The sequence below is a fragment of the Alligator mississippiensis genome, chromosome 4 (assembly GCF_030867095.1).
Source record: "Alligator mississippiensis isolate rAllMis1 chromosome 4, rAllMis1, whole genome shotgun sequence".
NCBI lineage: Eukaryota > Metazoa > Chordata > Crocodylia > Alligatoridae > Alligator > Alligator mississippiensis.
In genome coordinates this window covers 169560827-169581484 of record NC_081827.1, presented here as the reverse complement: position 1 = coordinate 169581484, position 20658 = coordinate 169560827, and the positions used below count along the sequence as shown (strand labels likewise).

Genomic DNA, 20658 nt, shown 5'->3' with positions numbered 1-20658 from the left:
GCGAATTGGCTAGAGGGTTGTACCCAGAGAGTCGTAGCGGATGGGTCGGTATCGACCTGGAAGGGTGTGGGCAGTGGGGTCCCGCAGGGCTCGGTCCTTGGACCGATACTCTTCAATGTCTTCATCAGCGACTTGGACAAGGGAGTGAAGTGTACTCTGTCCAAGTTTGCAGATGACACAAAACTGTGGGGAGAAGTGGACACGCTGGAGGGCAGGGAACAACTACAAGCAGACCTGGACAGGTTGGACATATGGGCAGAAAACAACAGAATGCAGTTCAACAAGGAGAAATGCAAAGTGCTGCACCTAGGGAGGAAAAATGTCCAGCACACCTACTGCCTAGGAAATGACCTGCTTGGTGGAAGGGAAGCAGAAAGGGATCTTGGAGTCCTAGTGGACTCCAAGATGAACATGAGTCGGCAGTGTGACGAAGTCATCAGAAAAGCTAATGGCACTTTATCGTGCATCAGCAGATGCATGACGAACAGATCCAAGGAGCTGATACTTCCCCTCTATCGGGCGCTGGTCAGACCGCAGTTGGAGTACTGCGTGCAATTTTGGGCGCCACGATTCAAGAGGGATGCGGATAACCTGGAGAGAGTCCAGAGAAGGGCCACTCGTATGGTTAAGGGCTTGCAGGCCAAGCCCTATGAGGAGAGACTGGGGCACCTGGACCTCTTCAGCCTCCGCAAGAGAAGGTTGAGAGGCGACCTTGTGGCTGCCTATAAGTTCATCACGGGGGCACAGAAGGGAATTGGTGAGGCTTTACTCACCAAGGCACCCCTGGGGGTTACTAGAAATAATGGCCTCAAGCTAGCAGAGAGCAGATTTAGACTAGACATTAGGAAGAACTTCTTCACAGTTAGAGTGGCCAAGGTCTGGAACGGGCTCCCAAGGGAGGTGGTGCTTTCCCCTACGCTGGGGGTCTTCAAGGGGAGGTTAGATGAGCATCTAGCTGGGGTCATCTAGACCCAGCACTCTTTCCTGCCTATGCAGGGGGTCAGATTCGATGATCTATTGAGGTCCCTTCCGACCCTAACAACTATGAGTCCTAGCCATGAAGCTCATACAGATCCAGCCTGCTTCAAGGTATGCTGGAGGTTGCTTCCCAGCCCATTCCCCAACCTTCCCAGAGCAGAGAAGGCATGAAAGGCTCCCTGGGATTGCACCAGTGGGGGCTGGTGTCACCATAGGGATGGGCTTAGAGGGTTGGGCAGAACTAAGGGAGCATCCCCCGCTCCTGATCCAGTGCCCTTGCTTCTGCTTTGCCCCAGCCCCTCTCATGGTGCTGACATGGGGTGGGTGAGCCCTCTGTGCCCCAGGAGATGGGGGGGAGGTGGGGTGCTCAGCATGGCAACAGCTCAAGGGAGTCCTGCATGCAGACAAGGGGGCAGCCCCTTCCTAAATTCATCAAGAAACAGCAGGGCCACAGCACTGGGACAGGCACACCGGCCTCCTGGCTTCTATTCCTGGCTTTAGGAGGGAACACGTCCGGCTGGTTGGCACAGTGGGGAGGAGCAGCTGTCAGGACACCTGGGTTTTCTTTCCCCTGACTTACCCTCCCACGTTCCTGCTGCAAAGAAGAGGGTATTGCCTGGAGCAGTGGCCTTTGCCATGCCAGTGCCAGGCTGCTTGAGGGCCTTGCCCCATGCACTAGCCAAGGACTGGCTGGAAAGCCCAGATGGACCCATGCCCTTTTGTAGGGGCTAGCAACCTTTTTCCCAGTGGGCCTGGCTCAAGGCTGGAACATGGATTGGTGGAGGCAGAGGCTTATCTTTCCCTTTTAGGAGTGTGACTGCTGCATTGGCACTGTGTCCCTTCCAGGCCCTGTGAGTAATAGGGGAGGAGAGAAAGCCATTGGGAAGGGGGGGGGGGAGTGGTATGGGGCCAGACAGGCACAGCTTTCATGACACAACATCACCTCCCTCCTCCACACACACACAGTGAAATAACACTCCCCTCCCCCCAATCCAGATCAGAGATATAGGGCTGGAAACGGGGAGGAGGGGGGGCTTGCAACATGTCCTGCTCTGGGTCAGGGTCAAGGCTGCTCACTTTAGCAGCTGTTTATCAGGCCTGGTCTTCAGACTGAAGGGGCCTGTGCGCAGCTTGTCTCAGCATGGCAGAACTCCCAGGACCAGGAGCCTGCTGTAGTAGCTAGTGCTGGGCAGGCCTCACCCAGTGAAGTAGGGCCAGGTTGGGCACTGCATGGCAGGAAAGACATGGACACATTGGAAAGTGTCCAGAATGGAGCAGCAGGAGTGATTAGAGGCCTGGGAAACTGGCCTGATGAGGAAAGTCTGGAAGAATGGGGATTAACAAGCCGCCTGGAGAAGAAAAGGCTCAGGTGGGGAATTTGATATCAGTGTGGAAATACAGGAAGGGCGGCTATACAGAGGATGGTCATGGCCTCTTCTCTGGGTCTACAGGGCAAGAAGGAACAGGCCTCAGTTGTAACAGGGGAGATTCAGTGGATGTGTCTCACTTGGAGGGTGGTTCAGCACCAGGACAGGTTCTCTAGAGGCTGTGACTCTGTTCCTGGAAGTGATCAAGAGGAGGTTGAACAAGCACTCGTCTGGGGGGTTCTATAAGGGGCCAATCCTACCTGGACCAGGGGGTCAGCCCAATCACTGGCTCAGAGGCTTCCCCAATAACTTGAAGCCTCTGGCTGCTGCTCATCCATTCCCCCTGGAGCACAAGGGATCAGTCCTTTCTACAGGCCCCTCTATACTTTTTCTCCCCCACCTTCCCCCTGACCCCAACACTTCCAATGCCCGTTGCTGGCAGCTACACTGAGTGAGTAGGCGGCAGCAGGACAGTGCCCTCGAACCCCAGGCCCTGGTAAACACCATGTCCTGTCACCCCAGGTGAGGCTGGAGGTGGGGGCAGTGTTCATTAGGTGCATGGGTGAGCCACAGGCTGGGTACCACTGCTATGAAGGCTGGGAAAAGACAGAGGCTGTGGAAAATACCTCCCTACCAGAGGGGAGGCAGTAAAGCAAGGAGCAAACAACCCCCACACCAGGGAGGAACAAGTGGTGCTGAGGGGAAGGGCATCAAGTCGCAGCACTGCAATGCCCCCCACCCCAACCTGCCTTGGACACAGCTCTGGGGGCACTGGGGTGCTTTATAGCTGAGGGTGATGGCCTCATGGAAGAGGAAGGAAGCATGCAGCAAGGAGAAAGCACTTTCCAGTGGCAGCCCGGGGATGGGGTGCAGGAGCTACTCCCCTGGTGATACAGTGAAATCATACCCACTGGCAGGGCTTTACAGGCTCTGGTTGGACTGGCAGGGAGTGCGGCAAGACAACAATGGTATGGGGGGGGACGTAGAAATACCAGTGCCTTTGAGTGGTTAATCTGGGGCACCTGGGGGCTGCCTGGAACAGGCTGGGGTGAAACCAGAGCAGGCAGTTCTGTAGCTTATTTTTTACAGTAGAAAGATCAAGCAAGGCTGGGAGGTGTGGGGGTGCCCGGAGGGGGCAGGGCCACAGAACAAAGGGACAGGCCTGGCACCACCAGCGGGTGCTGCTCTGCAGTGGCCTCAGCCCCAGGTCTCTGCCCCACCTCTGGCCCTGAGAGGTGGTCTCCACCCTGGCCTGCAGGCTGCCTGCCCCTAACACAGCCCCATGGCACCTCCTGCCTGCACCCCCATTGCCAGGTCTCAGGTCCCGTCCCCCACCCCCTTGCAAGCAAAGGGGCTGTGCCCCTCCCTCAGGCCTACAACCAGTGAGAGGAGTTGTAGGTGGAGTCTGAGTAGGGACTGGGATCAGACTGAAGCCCTGATCTTCCTGGGGAAGGGGGCCCTGCTGCAGGTGGGGCAGAGACGGGGACATAAGGGCTAGACCTGCTGGCCTGGGGCTGAGCAGCATACAGCCATGCAGCACTGGTGCCTGCTTGATACCATCCACTCCAGGCCTGAGTCTGCTTCGGAGAACATCAATGAGCAGAGCGGTGGGCTGAACCGTGGTGGCTGATTTTGCCCCCGTGCTCCAGGTATAATCCAGCAAGGGGCTACCCAAAAGCAGAATCCAGCCCTGGGATCAGGCGCTTTGCCCAGGGTCTATGGCACAGGAGCTGCAGGGCTGGGGGAAGGTATGCCTCTGCTCGCTGGTCCCAGCCAAAGGAACAGGTGCTGGAGCCCTGGGGGGCAGGACAGAGGGATCCAGGCTCATGACGTGGGGACAGGCCCCTGTGTACACAGGCACTTGCTGGCAGGCAACATATCCTGCCCTGCCCCTCCTTGCTTGGCACCACTGGCCCTTGACCCTCAGCCACAGGGAAGGCGTGACAGCTCCCAGGGTACATGCTGTCCTGGCAGCCACTCCTGCCCTCAAAGGCAGAGTCCTCTCAAGGGCATCAAGAAGGGTTTAAAAGGCAGGGTCAGTGCAGTGCCATGCCCCAGCCACCCTGAAGCCCATGGGGTGCATGTACCCAATGCTCTCTGGTGCCAGGGGCACAGGTCCCACTGCTTCCCCCTCCCCAGACACCCAGCACAGGAGCCAGCCAAGCAGGGGAGAGGCTGAGCTAGGCGGCTGGGTCCGAGTCACTGGCGAGAGGGTGTGCGTGAGCACAGCTGCTAAGTGCCTACCAGGCCCCCTGCCAGCCATGTAAGGAAACCTGATCTGCACAGATCTGTGCAGCAACTTGTTGCTAGGGAAGCTTAGGGAGCAGGACTCCTTGGTTCTATTCTCAGCCCCACCACGTCAAGAAAATTCATGCCGACCCACAATAAAGCTGGGGAGGTGACTTTTTCAGGGTCACCAGGGAGTCATTGGCAGAGCAGGACAGGCTGCAAGTCCTGAGAGAGTCACTGTTGATCACTGGGGACAGACAGCTGCTGTCATGGGCAGTGCTGCTCACACTTCAGAGTGACTAGATGGACAAAAGGCTGGGGGAGGAGACACTCAGGGACAGAGAGAAATCAAGAGGCAAGGGGAAGGGAGTTGTCTGCCTGGGGTCACAAAGCAGAAGAGAACCCCATCTCCTGGTTGCCAGCCCAAGGCACTGCCCCTTAGATAGCTCTAACACACCTGACCTGTCAAACACTGTGGATGTGGGCTTGTTTCCAGAGGACTTGGGCCAGGGTTCAAGGCCCAGCATGCTCCCAGGCCTGGGACCACAGGGAAGACAAAGCACAAAATCTATGGATCCTGGTCCACCCATAGCCCACAGACCCTTTGCCCCCCAGGCGCAGAGACCAGACATTCTGGTTCAACTGTGTTTACTGAGCAACAAGAGGAAACACACGACTTAATGCTTTGTGTCCGGGACAGAAACACAGCTCCAGCCCAAGATTAAAAAATATATATATACAGTAGATACTTCCATGGGACGTAAAAGCATGGTTGGGGGGGGAGGGCACACAACAAGGTGGGAGAGCACATGCAAGCAGTTCAGCAGTCCAACAACAAGATGTGGAGGGAAGTAGGCACACTAGAAGGGAGGAATAGACTCCGATTGGACCTAGACAGGTTACAGGGGTCGGTGGATGAGAACAGGATGGGTTTCAACACTGACAAGTGCAGGGTACTGCACCTGGGGAGGAAGAACCAGCAGCAGACCTACAGGCTGGGGAACTCCTTTCCTCATCAGTGCAGAGGCAGAAAAGGATCTTGGAATCATTATTGATGCCAAAATGAACATGGGCCAGCAGTATGGGGACGCAGTCAGGAAGGCCAACCACACCTTGTCATGCATCCACAGATGCATCTCAAGCAGGTCCAAGAAGGTGATCCTCCCCCTCTACGCGGCACTGGTCAGGCCGCAGTTGGAGTACTGTGTCCAGTTCTGGGCACCGCACTTCAGGAGGGATGTGGGCAGCATTGAGAGGGTCCAGAGGAGGGCCACCTGCATGATCAGGGACCAGCAGGGCAGGTCCTACGAGGAGAGACAAAGGGACCTGAACCTGTTCAGCCTCCACAAGAGAAGGCTGAGCGGGGATCTAGAGGCCTGTTACAAACTAGTCAGAGGGGACCAGCAGGCATTGGGGGAGTCCCTGTTCCCCCTGAGCACTACCAGGAGTGACTAGAAATAACAGTCACAAGCTGGCAGAGAGTAGATTCAGACTAGACATCAGGAGGCGCTACTTCACTGTCAGGGCGGCTAGGATCTGGAACCAACTTCCAAGAGAAGTTGTGCTGGCTCCTACCCTGGGGGTCTAAGAGGAGGTTAGACGAACACCTTGCTGGCGTTTTGACCCCAGTGCTCTTTTCTACCATGGCAGGGGGTTGGACTTGATGATCTGCTCAGGTCCCTTCCGACCCTACCAACTATGAAACTATGAAACAAGAAGCAATGGTAGCAGCAGAGCAAGCTCTCCGGAAAGGACAGACCCCCATGTGGAAGGGAACATGCCACGCCACGCCAACCCTGCCCTGGGCAGATACAGACCCTCCCTCCCCAACCCCCCTCACCTCACACCTCTAAGTTCCCTGGGGTGGTACAAAACCAACAGCCCAGATGCCAAGCAAGAGCCCTAAATCACATGGCTGACACATGCAAGAGCCTTGCACGGCAGATGCTTCCCCCCTCTCATGCATGCATAAGCTCATAGCTTGCTCTGCACAGCAACACAGCTTGCCTTGGTCCCCTGCCTCTCAACCAGGGCCCTGCAGCTGAGACGGACCTTGCAGAAGCACCTGGAGAGAGACCAAAAGGTCCCCGAGACCCAGATGAGCTGCTTGGAGCTGGAACAAGGCAGTGGTAACCCCCTTCCCTCCCCCCACCCCCCCCAAAATTTAATGAAGTTGACAGGAGTCTGGGGCAGAGGCTGCAAGGAGCCAGTCTCAGCCCAAACTCCAATGCCTTTGACCCATTCCCTGACTTCTTCCCTTCCACTGCCTGAGCTCAGCCCAGCTGGGCCTCTGGTCAGCCCCTAGGGCCACCTGCAGTGAGCACAGGTGCCCATTGCTCCCGCTACCTCCCTTGCACCACACACAACGTACTTGGCCCTCTCCCCACTGGAAGGCTGGTAGCAGTCCCCCAACCCCAGCTCACTCTGGGTCCACAGGCCTGCCTTCAGCCACTCCCACCATGCCCCACATAAGGCTCCCCCCACAAGTCTGAATCTGGGTCCATACGCAGGGTCCCTGCAAGCCCCAAATATGACCCTCTGCACACTCAGCAGAATACCAGGCCCTCTCTCCAGGTACCTTCTCCCCCCTCCCAGTGTATTTAAAACTCTCTCAAGCTAAGGGGCTGCTTTTCTCCCTACCTCTAAAAGCCTCCTCACTGCCCTCACTCCCACCCCTGTGGCAGAGACAGGTAGTGGGCAAAGATCAGAGACACAGAAGGCAGCATGCCAGGACCCCAGCCAGATCTGGAGCAGAACAAGGGATCCTGACAAACCTGGGACAGTGCAAGGCACGGGCTGCTCTATGCTAGGTACCACAAAGGAATAAAAGAAAGCATTCACACTCCTGATTGGGCAATCTGCCAATAGGAAGAGTCCGCTGATCGAGTTCTCCTGACAAAGTAGGGTTCGTGTTGGCAGTAGTTCTCTCTCCCCCCTACTGGTCGTGGCTTCTCCATCCATAAGCCTCACTGGCCACCCCAGACCTAGGTCACACGGTAGGTGGACGTGTTCTTTGGTTCTGTACTGGGCACGCACCAATCATCGGCCTCCTGGCTGGTCTGGTAGTGGCGCCAGGCTGACTTGTTATACACAGGAAGCCTCTCCACAGAGTCCGTTGACAAGGCCTGAGAAAGACACAAGGATGCTGGGAACAGCTCTTTGGTAACAGGTAGAGTCTTCCCCTGTGACCCACTGCCCCCTGGCAGGACCAGTCACCCCAAAGTACTCAGGGCGCAATTAAATCCAACCATTAAGAGATCAATTGTTGCCAGGTGTATTTCTACCTTGTGTTCTACCCAACTTCAGACTACCATGGCTGCCTACCTCTCTCCAAAAGAAAAGTGTAATGAAAGTAACATTTTAGCCCACGATGCTCCAAACACTTATGCACCTGCCACACTTTGTACGGCTCGGTAGCCAAATCAGAGTCAAAGGACTGATTCAGGAATCAAGGCCATTTTTACTAGTGAATTTCATATGTATTTATATTCTTTTGCTCATGGCAGTTTGGTAAACTTCAGAGTCTTCTTCCACAGGAATGGCATTGGGAACAAGAAAACACCAGTTATGATGTACCATGAACTACATCAGCTGTTGCAGCAGCAAATCCCCAGACAAGATTTTGCAAAACCCCTGCTTGCTTGACATCAAAGGCTAAGTAACTGCCAACATGCACAAAAACACTCCCTACAGGCTACTGCAGTGCAGAAGCTGGATGCAGACAGGTCTTTCGATCTCCTTGAACTGCAGTGATTCAAGTGTATCTAGAAGCCTGGCTATTTCACCTCTCAGTTGGGTTCACTAACTCCAGATAAGCCATTCAGGGTGACCCAGCACATAGGGGACATCCATGACAGGCTCACATACCAGTGAGGAGGGCTGCCTTGCCAAAGTAAAGCAATCACCCTAGCTACATCAAAAGAGGCGCTTTTGGGCTGAGACGGGCAAGGCATTTTGGGCCGAGGGGAACGGACCATTTTCATAGTCCTGCGATGTGACTGGACACTCAGAGGTGAGGCAGTTCCATAGAGGCATTACTCCAACCAATGCGGTGAGTTCCCCAGAACTACGATATCATTCTCACCCCCCACACACGCCTCTCTGACTACAGATTTGGCCGCTAGTAACAGGGTTTGTTTGCACTACAGCTGGGGTGTCTGACCGCTGGAACAGAGGGCAGAGATCTGATACAAGGAGCTGCTACATGTGTCAGATGTGTTTTTTTAAGCCTTCCTCAGATGCACTGGATGTTGGCTGCAGGCAAGGCTGAGGATTTTGACTAGGCTGTGCCAGTGCTCCTACTGGGACTTAAACCCAGAGGTTCCTGGCTCAAAGATCTTGTGCCTCTACTCAGGGTCAGACTAACCACCATATTTGAGGTCAGAAAGGAATTTTACTCCATGGTCAGATTAGTTTGGATGATGTGGGTTTTTGTCTTCCTCTGTAGTGGGGGACATATCCCTCTACCTGGGATCTCTTGAGCATATATAAACAGCCTTTCATGGAAGCAGGACATTGGCTGCCATGGTCCCCTTGCTTTACCTGTGGCAGTTTAGGGTGTCATGTCTTGCATTATGTCAGGGCTGACAGTAGTTTTACTAAGAGTTTTGATTATGGATTTGTATAGGATGGTTTGGATAGGGGTGATCCTGCTGGACTCAATGACTTGTGGAGGTCCCTTCCAGCTCTACTTCACTGTGATTTCTGTGACTGATTTGCTCACTCAGCTCTGAAAACCCTGGGCAGGGGATGTTATCCCAACCACCCAAACCTTCAAGGCCATGAAAAACCATTACCCTGTAGGGAAGGAGGACAGCTTGCAAAAGGGTACAGGGCATCAGTTTGGTATGTTTCCACCAAAGGCACTGACTATTTAAGGATGAGAGAGATTTAAGGTGGCAGGGCAGGGCGCGGTCCTGCCACTGGTTTTGGAGACAGAACAATATAGGCCAAATACAGGCCAAATTCAGTCCTGCTCTGGGAAAGAAGCCATTGCCCTTGTGAAGTAACTAGAGTGGCATCTGCCAATGCCAGGGATTGGGATGAAGACTTGGTTTGGCAGGGAAAAGGCTTATCCTTAGGTCACATACACCCATGCAGTGTGGATCCAAAAAACCTCCCTCCATGCCAACCTGGCAGGATTTGAAGCACAGCTGTGACAAGTCACTGCCACTCCCTGAGATGCAAGGCACTGGCCAACTGGACTTTCCAGCTCCTTCTATAGGGTCCAGAAGCCCCAGGCTAGATCAGAAGGTGAGAGCAAACCTGAGCAGGACCCTAACATGAAACTGAGCAGCTGGAATGGCCCCATTCAGATCAAGGGGAGTGGGAGGGAGGGCCTCAGCCCTGAGGTTTTCATCACTGCAGACTCTGCCCAACACCAGCAAGTTATTTCCAATTGCTGTAATTACCCCAGCGTGACTCCCCATGTGGACACCAAGGTAAGAGTGTCTTAACTCTGATTTAGCTCTGGAAGCAGTTTAAGCTAAAACTAGCTCTTACGCTGGATTAAGAGCAACCACATGGGGAGTTGCATCAATGTGACTACCTCTGCAGGACAGAGTCTGTGGCAGAGCAGATGCTTGTGATATCTTAGGCCAGGGCCCAAATCACTAGACCACCCTTCCTTCTGACAACCGCTCCCTTTCAGTCACTGGTGGGAGTGGGTAAGACCCTGTCATAGGTCACCACTGGGAGAAGCAGCAGCCTGAATCAGCAGGTGCAATACACAGGGATAGGGGTGGGACTTACAGACCTTCAGGTAGATGACAGCATCTGTTCCAAAACCTTCCATGGAGAAGAGCTGAAGGTCCCCTTGGAAATACTTGGCATAGAGTCTGGAGATGGGCAGGCCGTAGCCAAAGCCAGCCTGGTGGAGGAGAAGATACAGACAGAGGTTTATGGATACCACCCAGTCTCTGTGAGCCACCCAGCCACAGACAGTGGAGTCCTAACTCTGCTAGTGCCTCCCACTCCACATACAGCTAGGCAGAAGGGCCAGCCCCACCCCTGCAAGCTACATTAGCATATGGGCCAGTCGCTTCCCCACAGCTATAGAAGATCTGAGTACCGAGAACCAAAGGACCCCCCACCCCGACCCCTCCCCACAGGCTGATCAGTTAATTGGGGGTCCTTTGGTGTTGGTAATTAATTCCTGATGGGCCTAACCTGACACGATACGCACCAGGGGTGTCCCTCCTGTGCCTGGCTGTGGGGTAGGCGCTGTAGAGTACATGTAGCTGAAGAGCCGCTCGATCTTCCGCTGGGGGACCCCCTTTCCCCGGTCACTCATCTGTGTGACAAGACAGGATGTCAGTGGCTTGTGGACTTCCCACAACCCCTGCTCTGTCCTCTAGTGCTTCCCCCACCAGCTTTCATCAGGGGAAATCCCCTTCCACCCAAGAGCACCTTCTGCTGGCTGGTCTAGATGCAACATCAATTAGCTGCAACCAGTGCTCTGCCTGGATCTCTCAGCTGGAGAAAATGCCCTAACAAGACTGGGCATGAGTGTTGTGGGAGAGAGAAAATCCTGCTTCAGCATTAATGCTGCAGGCCCCCAGGCCTGGACTTCCCTGATGGCCACAGTAAAGAGATCAGACTGGATGAACAGGGAACCAGCAGAGCTCAACACCCCTCCCCTTCAGCCCCCATCTCTTGCCCTGTGGACCTGGGACCTCCAGACCTCACTTCACCCAGAAGAGAACTGTTCAGGGTCATGGCCATGAGGTCACATTCCCTCTACTGTCCTCTGCAAGGAGGAAGAAAGCTTCCCTGTGTTCCAAGAGTGCCCACAATCTGGGAACTAGCTTGTGCCCCACAGCCCAAGGGGTGGGCAGAGATCCTTTCTATTCTCCCCTGCACCTTTCTCCCAAGGCACCTCACCTTGATGGACAGGTCCTCCTCGCCCAGTGCAACCATCACTCTGATGGGGGGGAGTCTCGGGCTGTTCTCATAGCTCTCCACAGTGGCCCGCATGGCATTCTGAGGGGCAGGAAAATGAAAAGCAAGTCAGGAGATTTGGCAAGGGCAGCCGGGCAACACTTCAGAGCCAGCTGCCCACCTGCTGTCCCTTCTTTGCTTCAGGCAGAGATCATCAAGATGAGGAAATTCCTTCCAGATCCCATGACAACTCACAATCCTTCCCCCTACCTACTTGACTCCTTTAATAGACCAATGTATCCACCACCCCCTCATACTCTTCAGATGCCAATTTCACCTTGCCTGCTGCTGGGATACCCACAGCCTGGGACAGTCATGGAGGTTGGCAGGGGGGAGCTGTGGACCGAGCAGAGACAAATGGTTACCTTCAAGGTTTCAGCATAGAAAAGAAGGGACTTTACCTTGAAGAGCTCAAAGAGCATGTGGTAGAGATGGGACGGGACATAGACAATGCGAATGGGCTGTTCGGAGGTGTTTGCTACAATGGAAGAGCATGGAAACCATCAAGACAAGGCACCACCCAGAAGTTCAAGACATCTCCCCCCAGCCCTGTCCCCACCTCATCCCCCACATACACACAGGCTCAACTCTAACTGCCTGCACATGCACACCCCTGATCAGTCTGCTCCAAAAAGCACACACCTCTCCTGCCCAGACCCCAGGACTCACCATTGACCTCTTCGATCTCCAGCTCAGGTGAGGCCATGTAGTAATTGTCACAGAGCAGCTTGGCCATGTTATAGGCGTCTGTGGGGAGAGGAGATGGGAGGTGTTGGTAGACACACTCAGGGAGATATTTCAGTACCTGCTCTCCCCTGGGCAGGCTGAGAGTTCAGAACATGAGGAGAGGCAAGGATGGTCAGCACCAACAGTGCCCAGAATGACAGACCAGAGCATCCTGCTCACCCACAGACCAGAGATGAACAAGGAGATGTTGGGCAGGCTGCTCTCCTTCTGGGGTGCCAGGCTCATCAGGGACCCCCCCCCCCCCACCCTACCAGGGATAGTTGAAGCTGAATCTTTGTGGCCCATACATCCTCAGCTTCCCTTGAACATCCCCATGGGCTACCACTGGCTACATGTCAGTATCTGCCCACCTTCATTGAGGCTGAGACCAACTGAATTCATTACACAGGGAGATCTGCAACAGGCAGCTGATGGGAACAGCCTTCAGCCTCTACTATTCCAGTCTGGGGTCAGAGATGCTGACCCCTGAGCCAGCCAAGTCCCTAAGAACCTCTCCCTAAGCAGCAGAAGAGACACCCACTCCTTACTCCCCAACCCCAGAGCTATCACCCCTTCTTGGACAGGGAGCATGGGGGAAGCTGCTCCTGGATCACTCCATGGCATAGATGGACACAGACCTTTCACCACCACAGAGACATCGCAGTGCGGGTCAATGCTGCCAATGTGCTTAGGATGAGCAGGATTGGTGCTGCCGTTGAAGAGTAGGGCTGCAAGGACAGATGGATGGGTGAGAAGAGGGAAAAGGTCTTGGCATAGAGCAGAACCTATAGGAATTTATTGTTGTTGCTTGTTATTTATTGGAAGCTGTTCTGAGCCTTTCTGTATAGGGTGGAACAAATCTCAATAATAATAATAATAATGAATTTAAGAGTTGGAGGGAGAATCCCAGAGGGGTGGAAAGCAGGATTGAAAAAAAACCTTTTCCCTCCCATACAATCTGCTTACTTTCCAACTACACACACATTCCCCAGCCCCATTGTAGTCTCCTCTGCTCAGAGTCCAGTCCTACTCCCTTGTAGTCCAGCCCAAGTGCATTTTAAGCCCAGTGCCCATCAGTGTGGTATCTGACTCAGTTTTCCCCTAGCCACTTCATCAGGCACCTGCTAGAGTGGGCAGGTGGGGAGAGGCTGCAGGCACTCACTATGCTGGTTGATTAGCATGCGGATAGAGATGCGGCTCAAGTAGAAGCGATCCAGGAAGTATTGGATGTTCTGGTTGGACACAGGGTCATCTCCATAGGCTTCCTTGTATTCAATCACCCCTTGTGCCATGGTGGGTACTACGTCATTGTGCCGGTTACGGATGGTGATAAGGGCATCTGCAAACCTGGGAGGGAGGCAGCGGGGTCAGCGCATGAGAGACAGGTGCTGCTCCAGGAGCAATGAGACCAGCTCTCACCAGGAGGACCAAATGGAGAAGAAAAGGGCAGCAGCAAGAGGGCAAGGGACAGCTGGATCTGCAGTAATGGAATGCAGGCCAGGTTTCTTTAGGTCTGAAATCATCCCCCTCTCTGTTCCTTCCCCACTACTCTGACACTGTATTGCAGCTGCCTGGAAGTCCTGGCATGGATTATGCTGCACAAGGATCTGAGGGACCCATGGGCTAAGCCAAGATTGTGCTGTGGTTCACTGGGATAGTAGGGACAGTTAGATCTCCCAGCCAGGTGACAAAGTGCCAGGGCAACTCAGGTCCCAGTGAAGCCAAGCACAAGCCCCACATCAGAGTCTGAAAGCAGCAGGCCAACAGGAAGATGCAGCAGCTTTGCTCAGTGTCACCATAAACGAGATGCACCGAAACGGGCTGGCAGCAGACCTAAAAAAATTGTCATCTGATGTCAGGTGCATGGGATGGACAGGCCAGGGCTGGTACATGAGGGACAGCCCAACTTACTGCCCCAACGTAGCTCGGTCCTCAGCATTTTTGTCCAGGAACTCCATGATATCCAGCAGACTCTGAACATACCTGCAGGGTGGAATGGAAACACAGGCTGTTCATACGCCATAGTCCTGTGCTAGAAACATGGGTATGCACAGACCAGTCCCTACCACCTCCTTCCACTGTCAGCATCCAGACTTTTTTAGGAAAGAACATTTGCCTCAGCCTTACCCTGCCTGAAGACACAGAGGCAATTTACAAACAGGAACTGCTTGTCTTACAGCTGAAGTGCAGCCAGTTCTGGAGGTGGGCAGTAGCTGTTACGCATACGATGCAGCCGTTCAGGAGCAGAAGCAAAGAATACTCAGGGATATTTAACGGCACAGGGTGGTTAAAACCTTCGTTTGGCATGCCCCAGCACCATGCAGTCACAATTATATTAATACTGAATTGGGGTGGTACAGCCACAGTGTTGATTCAAAAGCCACCCTCAATCAAAACTGTTTCCTGCAGCACCCAGGTAACCATGGAAATCTCCCATCCACACACTGACCCAGCCCAACCCTGTTTAGCTTTAGTCAACAGGATCCAAGCAGGGTAGAGATGCATCTGATGGATTCACTGCATCAGAATTACATAGGCTTTTGAGTGAGACCTCACTTCATCAAATGCTGTGGAAAGACTCTGGGCACTTCCCTTCACCAGCATCTGATAAAAATAAACACTTGGTCACAACTGTCTATGCACCTCCAATTCAGTTAGCCCAGCAGGTGCATCTCTACTAGCCCTTCTGCCTGGTTTCAGATTAACAGACCTACCTACTAGCATATCAACCTAACAGCCTCTAGGCCCGCAGCCATCAGCCCCCAGCCATGATGCATGCAGAATGCTTGTCTTTGTCCTGATTAGGTGGGTGGGCACAATGACAGGGATACAGTCTAGGCACAACAGCCCTGTCACCCACCTCTGCATCAGAAGGGTGGGGTGTGATGAGAACTGTGGTGGGGAAGCCCAGGGCTGGCTATTGAAGAGGAGACTACTAGGAAGGACAGAAGGGGTCCCAGGAGGCCTGTGTATAAGGATCCCAAAGCTGGGAGGAGGGTCACTGGGCTGAAAAGCCAAGTTTGTAACTGGGGAAGCAGGAGGTCGTCTAGGATAGGAACTGTGCTGTGCAGGGAGGTGCAGGGGAACAGAAGCAGATGTCACCAAACCCCTGGTCCAAGGGGCTGCCCTGGGGTCTCCTAAGGCCTTTCAGGTTGAGCTACCCTTGGCACAGGTACCCTTGGCACCCCACTGCAGAGGGATAGCAGGGCTGAGGTCAGCAAAGAAAACCTGCAGTCACACAAACCACATGGCACAAGGTGGGTTGGGGAGGAAGGGGCAGCTGGTGCAGGAGCCACATGCATCCTTGTGTGACAGTCATGCTCAGCTGTCTCGCCTGCAGATTCACATCAGTGGGGTCAAGAGCTGCAAAGGGTTAAAGACCCAGTCTTCTCTGGGGAAAGGGGAGCAAGAGGTTAAGAACCAGCACCAAGGCAGGAACCTGAACCTGCCATCAGGAGAGGTTGGCCAGGAGCACCATGGTATCTGGGTACAAGCAGGGGCCAAGTGGTTCTTCCTTAGGACTCAGGCTCCCCCAGCCCCTTGGGACGACGATTCAGCTGGGGCTGAGCTGTCTCCCGGCCCCCTGCTCCCCAGCAGATGCTGCCCCTTTTGGATGCAGCAAGGAGGAGGCGGAGCAAGAAATAGCTGCACAAACAACCTGTCACATGGTCCCTGAAGTAGGACAAAGTTCAAGCTGTTGCAGTCTGCTCCTGGCAGGGAGCTTTGGGGGTGGTCTTAAAGGGACACTGCTCCTTCCCCTGCCCCCTGCCCAGCTGGCTTTCTGCCCTAACCCAGGCCACCCAGACCCACGCCAGATGGTGCTGCTGCAGAGGCAGCCTCATGAGCCAAATCCGCAACTTTACTGTGAGAAACTCTAGTGTGAGAAGAAACACAGAGGATGAAGAAAAAGGGCAGGGGGCATGAGAAAACCCAGCACCCTTGGAAGAGGCACTCTGGTATCAGGCCAGCACCAGGGCTGACAGGACCCTTCGGAGATTGCAACAGCATTAGGAGTGTTCGGGGCACTAGCTGCCTGGATTCCTGGAAAGCCTAGGGCATAGGCTGGAAATTGCCCTGCCGACTGCAAGAGCCAAATGCAAGCACGCTCTGTGCTGGGCTGGAGAAAGCACTGGGGGACAGGCCCGATCCCACTCAGACATGTTTGGTTTCCTGTGAACAGCCAGACTTTGTTCTCGGGCTGTACCTGGACAATGTTGGGCTGGAAAACCTGCCAGGGAGCACGTTCCAGGGGGCACTGCACTGCATCTACACTGGAGAGCTTACAATGCACTTGTCAAAACCCATGAACATGGGATCATTTTCCTAGTATAAACGTTCCTAGTATATATTCCTCTCCAGCATGAACTGTCTGAGCACCCAGCCCCATCCCAATGATCAGCATTCCCCCTTGCAGCCCCCAACAATCCCCGTCACCCTTCAGTGCCATCCCTGAGAATCCTCCTTGGCAGAAGACGGACAACTAGCTTCTTCCTTAGGAATCCTTTAGGAATGGCCCCAAGATGTGTAGAAAAGGGTACCCTCCACAATGCACCCCTACCAGCACCAGAGCCCTGTCAGGGCCCCCGGCCAACAGGGTCTTTCAGGAACCAGCTTCTCTCTTGCATTTTCTATTACCTGCACCCCCCCAAATTAAAGCCCCCTCCTCAGAAAGGGTTGCTCCCGGGGGTACCCCAGGTTGGAGAGAGACTTACCAGCTCTGCACGAGCTGCACAGAGGATGTCCTGAGCACCCGGTCAGGCAGGAGGTTGATCTCCTTCATGATGTTGGCCAGCCGGACGGGCAGCTCCTGGCGCAGGAAGGTGAAAGAGGTTTTCTCGCAAGCATTGCTAGACCCTAAGGTTGGGCGACAGGACATAGAAGCCCCTGTTAGCGGAAGCACCATGGTCCTACAACTGATAACAGTAGGGGAAGGCTCCCATCCCACAGTGATATACCCCTTATACCCTCAATACTTGTAGGAAGGCAGAAGGGCTAAGTACACCTGGCTCTCCAGTACCTGAGGCCTTCTCCCACACCTCCCCTTGGAGCGTCTCCAGGGCGGTTGGAAATGATATATCTCAGCCACCCCAGCATATTCCTCACCCCATAAGGTGGGTCCAGTGCTGTGCAGCTCTAACCACTAGCCTACAGGCATTTGCAACTGCATGGCACTCACTACGGTCTTAGGTACAGCCTTCCCGATCAGGTCACACTGATGCTTTCTGTGCTGCTTCCCTGCCCAGAGGCAGCCACCCCCAAAACAGCTCATCCCAGGGAGTTTATCCCCAGGTACCCAGCTCAGCATTAGCCTCCCGAAGGAGCCCAAGCTGCAGCACCAATCACAAGTGCTGGCCCTGCCCAACTGCCCTCAACAACAGAGGGACATAGGGAGCTAGTCCCACCCTTCTGGGGCCATCACAGGGTGGTCATTGTGGGTGGGACTGGTTTGTGGGAGGCCTGGAAGTCAGGACATCTTTTGGGGAGGGGGGAAGAGGGCACTGTGCCGCTGACTTACAAAGTGACCTTGAGCCTGTCACTTTGAACACTCTCACAGGGTGGTAGGGCACCCCATTGTGTATTCTGGGCAGCAGCCACAGCTTAGCCCCAGAGCCATGAAGGGATGACAGAAACTGTGCTGGGCCCAGACCGAGCCTGGCACAAGTGGTTTGTTTGGCAGCTAGGACAGAAGAATCACTGCCTGTTCCCAAGCTGTGACACGTTGCTGGCATTGCTGAGGACAGCAGAACCTGATGATGCAGCTGGGGAGGAAGTGGGGTAGGCTGCCCTGCCCCCCCAGGGCCAGGAGCAGGGGGGAACTCCCAGCACAGCCCTGGGAAAAGGAAACTCTGCCACCAAGGGCACCAGCACCCCAGGGAGGAGGGAGATGGGTTACCCAAGCTGTAGGGTACCCAAGGGAGATGGGTTACCCTGTGCAGAGCAGAAAAACAATTTGGGGCAGAGGGGGGAAGGAATTGATTAAGAAACTGATTTCAAAGCAAGGCTGAAAGCGGCTGTTGGGAGAAGACAGCAGGTGGTGCAGGCTGGTAAACAAGGTCACGTCCTGCGTGTTTAGCATGCACGTGTGTGCACACACACCCAGACAAGTGCAAGCCGAGGTGCCAGGCGGTCATGCATTGATGGCCGTTGTAATCCAACCAGCAGGACAGGCCGTACCACAGCAATGAGCCACAGCAGCAAGGCAGGGCTGTCCCTGGAGGTGCCAGAAAGCAGGAATGGCACACACAGGCAGGGCGCACCCAGCAGCAGGTTGCTGCCTGGGACTGCCTGGCTGGGCAGTATCATGGCAGGGCGTTATTTAACGCTTTCAGAGTCTGGCGCAGTTCTGGAAAGAGGAGCCACTGGGAAGGACTAAGTCAGGAGTCAGCAGGGGGCTCCAGGTGGAGGGCGGTGAGGCCAGGTCTAAGCCAGTGGTTCCCAAGCTGCGGGGCACGACCCCAAAATGGGGTCACAACATCAGCAGATGGGGTCATGGGGGTGGGAGTGAGGGGCCCTGCTGAAGAAATGGGGCCGTGCTGAGGAAGAGTTTGGGAAGGGCTGGTCTAAACTACGTTTCTCTCGTGGGGTTTCCAGCCCCCCCCCCACCCTCCGCAACAGGCACCTGCCGCCCTGCCGCCCAGAGAAACACCCCTGCCCAGCCCTACCCTCTCTTAGCTCCGGGCGGGCCCGACACCTTCGTTCATTGCCGGCTAGGAGCCGGGGGTCGCGCAGGGATGGACAGGCCGGCCTCCTCTCCCCCTGCTCCCCACCCAACGACTCGGGCTGTCCGGGAGGCGCTGGGGACAGCGAGGAGCGGGGGCAGACGCGGGGAGGGAGAAGCAACACTCACGCCCGTGGGGGGACGAGCTGCCTGCTCCCCCCTCTTCCCCCCGACCCCGCGCGGCAGGGCCGGCACCAGCAGTCACGGGTGCCCGAGGAAGGCCCCCAAGTCCCCGGGAGCCCGCCGGGCCCCTCCACCTCGCACCAATGCCGGGGGCGGCGCAGCCCGCGCTCAGCTCCCCGCGGGGCCGTCACCCGCCGGGACGTGGAGGCGGGCCCGGGCCCGGGCCGGCGGAACAGGGGCACGCACCGAAGTCGAGGAACTGCTTCATGGAGAGCGGCGAGGGCGAGAACTTGCTGAAGTGCTCGATGTAGCCGGGCGCCCCCGCCGCCCGCGCCGCCTTCTCCAGCAGGCAGCGCACAAGCCGCATCGCGCCCCGGCCCCGCAGCCCCGCAGCCCTGCTTGCTAGCCCCCGGCAGCTGCGCCCCGCCCCCCCCGCCGCCGCCCAATCCCCGCGCAGCAGCCGCTCCCGCCGACCAACCGGGAGCGCCCGCTGCCACGTGGGGAGAGGAGGGCCCGCCCCTTAACCCTGCCCTGCCCGGGGACTTGCTACCTCAGCCCCATGTCCCCCCACCCCGCCCCACTGGCTCCGTTGCAGCCCGTTCACCCCCGCAAGCTGCAGCTGCCCGTTGGGGCCCAGACATTTGGGGACCCCAAAGGCAGCGGGCCAGCGCCGGCGCAGGGGCCTGGGCTCCCGGCTTTGCCACCTGCATCACCCGCCTCTCCAGAGCCCGGTCGTGGGCCTGCTCCCCTATCGGGGCACCCCCAGCAGATGAAAGGAGCAAGGCCCAAGACGGGCAGGGGCTCAGGTTGCAGCCTCGTCTGTCCTTCCCGTCAAGGGCAAAGGCCCAAGCAGATCGGCACGGGCTGGGCGCATGGCATCGCCTGCTGGGCCCCGGCACAGGTGGCAGGGGCCAGGCCAAAGCCTGCAGGGCACAGACAGGGTCTGCCTAAGGAGGAGATGGGGGAGGCAAATGGTCTTTGCATAGCAGCTCGCTAGCCCGGCCAGGGGTGCTGCAAGCCACAGGGTGGTCAAACACTGGACCAGGCGAGTCAGAGAAACAGACATCTCCATCCTTGGAAGCGTTCAAGAGCAGGGGGCGGACGGGCACGCCTGGCTGGGGTAGTTGGCAGGGTTGATGCTGCCCAGAGCGGGGGGCTGGACTAGGTGAGCTCCTAAGGTCCCTTCCAGCCCTCATTTCCTACGATCCTGTACGGGATGGAGGCAAAAACCCACAGGTAAGGAGCAAGGTGATCTGCACCTGTGAAAGCAACCGCCCGGCTCTGGGTTTATGCTGGCGCAGCAGAACACCCCTCGGGATTGCAACTGGCAGAGGATACAGCACCAGGCTGGACTTAGGCTGGCAAGATAAACAGCCAGAAGTCGGACACCTTTGCAGACTGGCCGAAGCAGAGGTGTGCTGCAGAAGCTCTTGCAAGCAGAGGACTTGCTTCATTAGCTCCTGACTTCCGACTAACCCTGCTAACTACCTCTCTGCAACAGGGTCACCAGGGGAAAAGCCTGTCAGTACCTGAGCCCCCACTAGTGGCCACGCTACATATAGCCTTTGCATTGCACTG

At 55.8% G+C, this 20658-nt stretch overlaps 1 protein-coding gene across 3 annotated transcripts; it reads right to left on the bottom strand.

Annotated features, from left to right (window-relative positions):
- Positions 1-5205: 5205 nt before the first annotated feature.
- Positions 5206-19474, bottom strand: PDK2 (pyruvate dehydrogenase kinase 2). Of its 3 annotated transcripts, none has more exons than XM_006276681.4 (11): positions 19327-19474; positions 16952-17093; positions 14151-14222; positions 13402-13586; positions 12878-12967; positions 12183-12260; positions 11915-11991; positions 11457-11555; positions 10759-10866; positions 10330-10443; positions 5206-7699 (listed from the first exon to the last, which is right to left on the bottom strand). In XM_006276681.4, the coding sequence occupies exons 1-11, from the start codon at positions 19445-19447 to the stop codon at positions 7559-7561; spliced, it is 1227 nt and encodes a 408-aa protein (XP_006276743.2). In that variant the 5' UTR covers positions 19448-19474; the 3' UTR covers positions 5206-7558. The 3 variants fall into 3 exon arrangements, with proteins under 3 accessions (XP_006276743.2, XP_019338169.1, XP_014459121.1); XM_019482624.2 differs by lacking the exon at positions 19327-19474 and adding an exon at positions 17416-17529; XM_014603635.3 differs by lacking the exon at positions 19327-19474 and adding an exon at positions 17343-17363.
- Positions 19475-20658: the final 1184 nt, after the last annotated feature.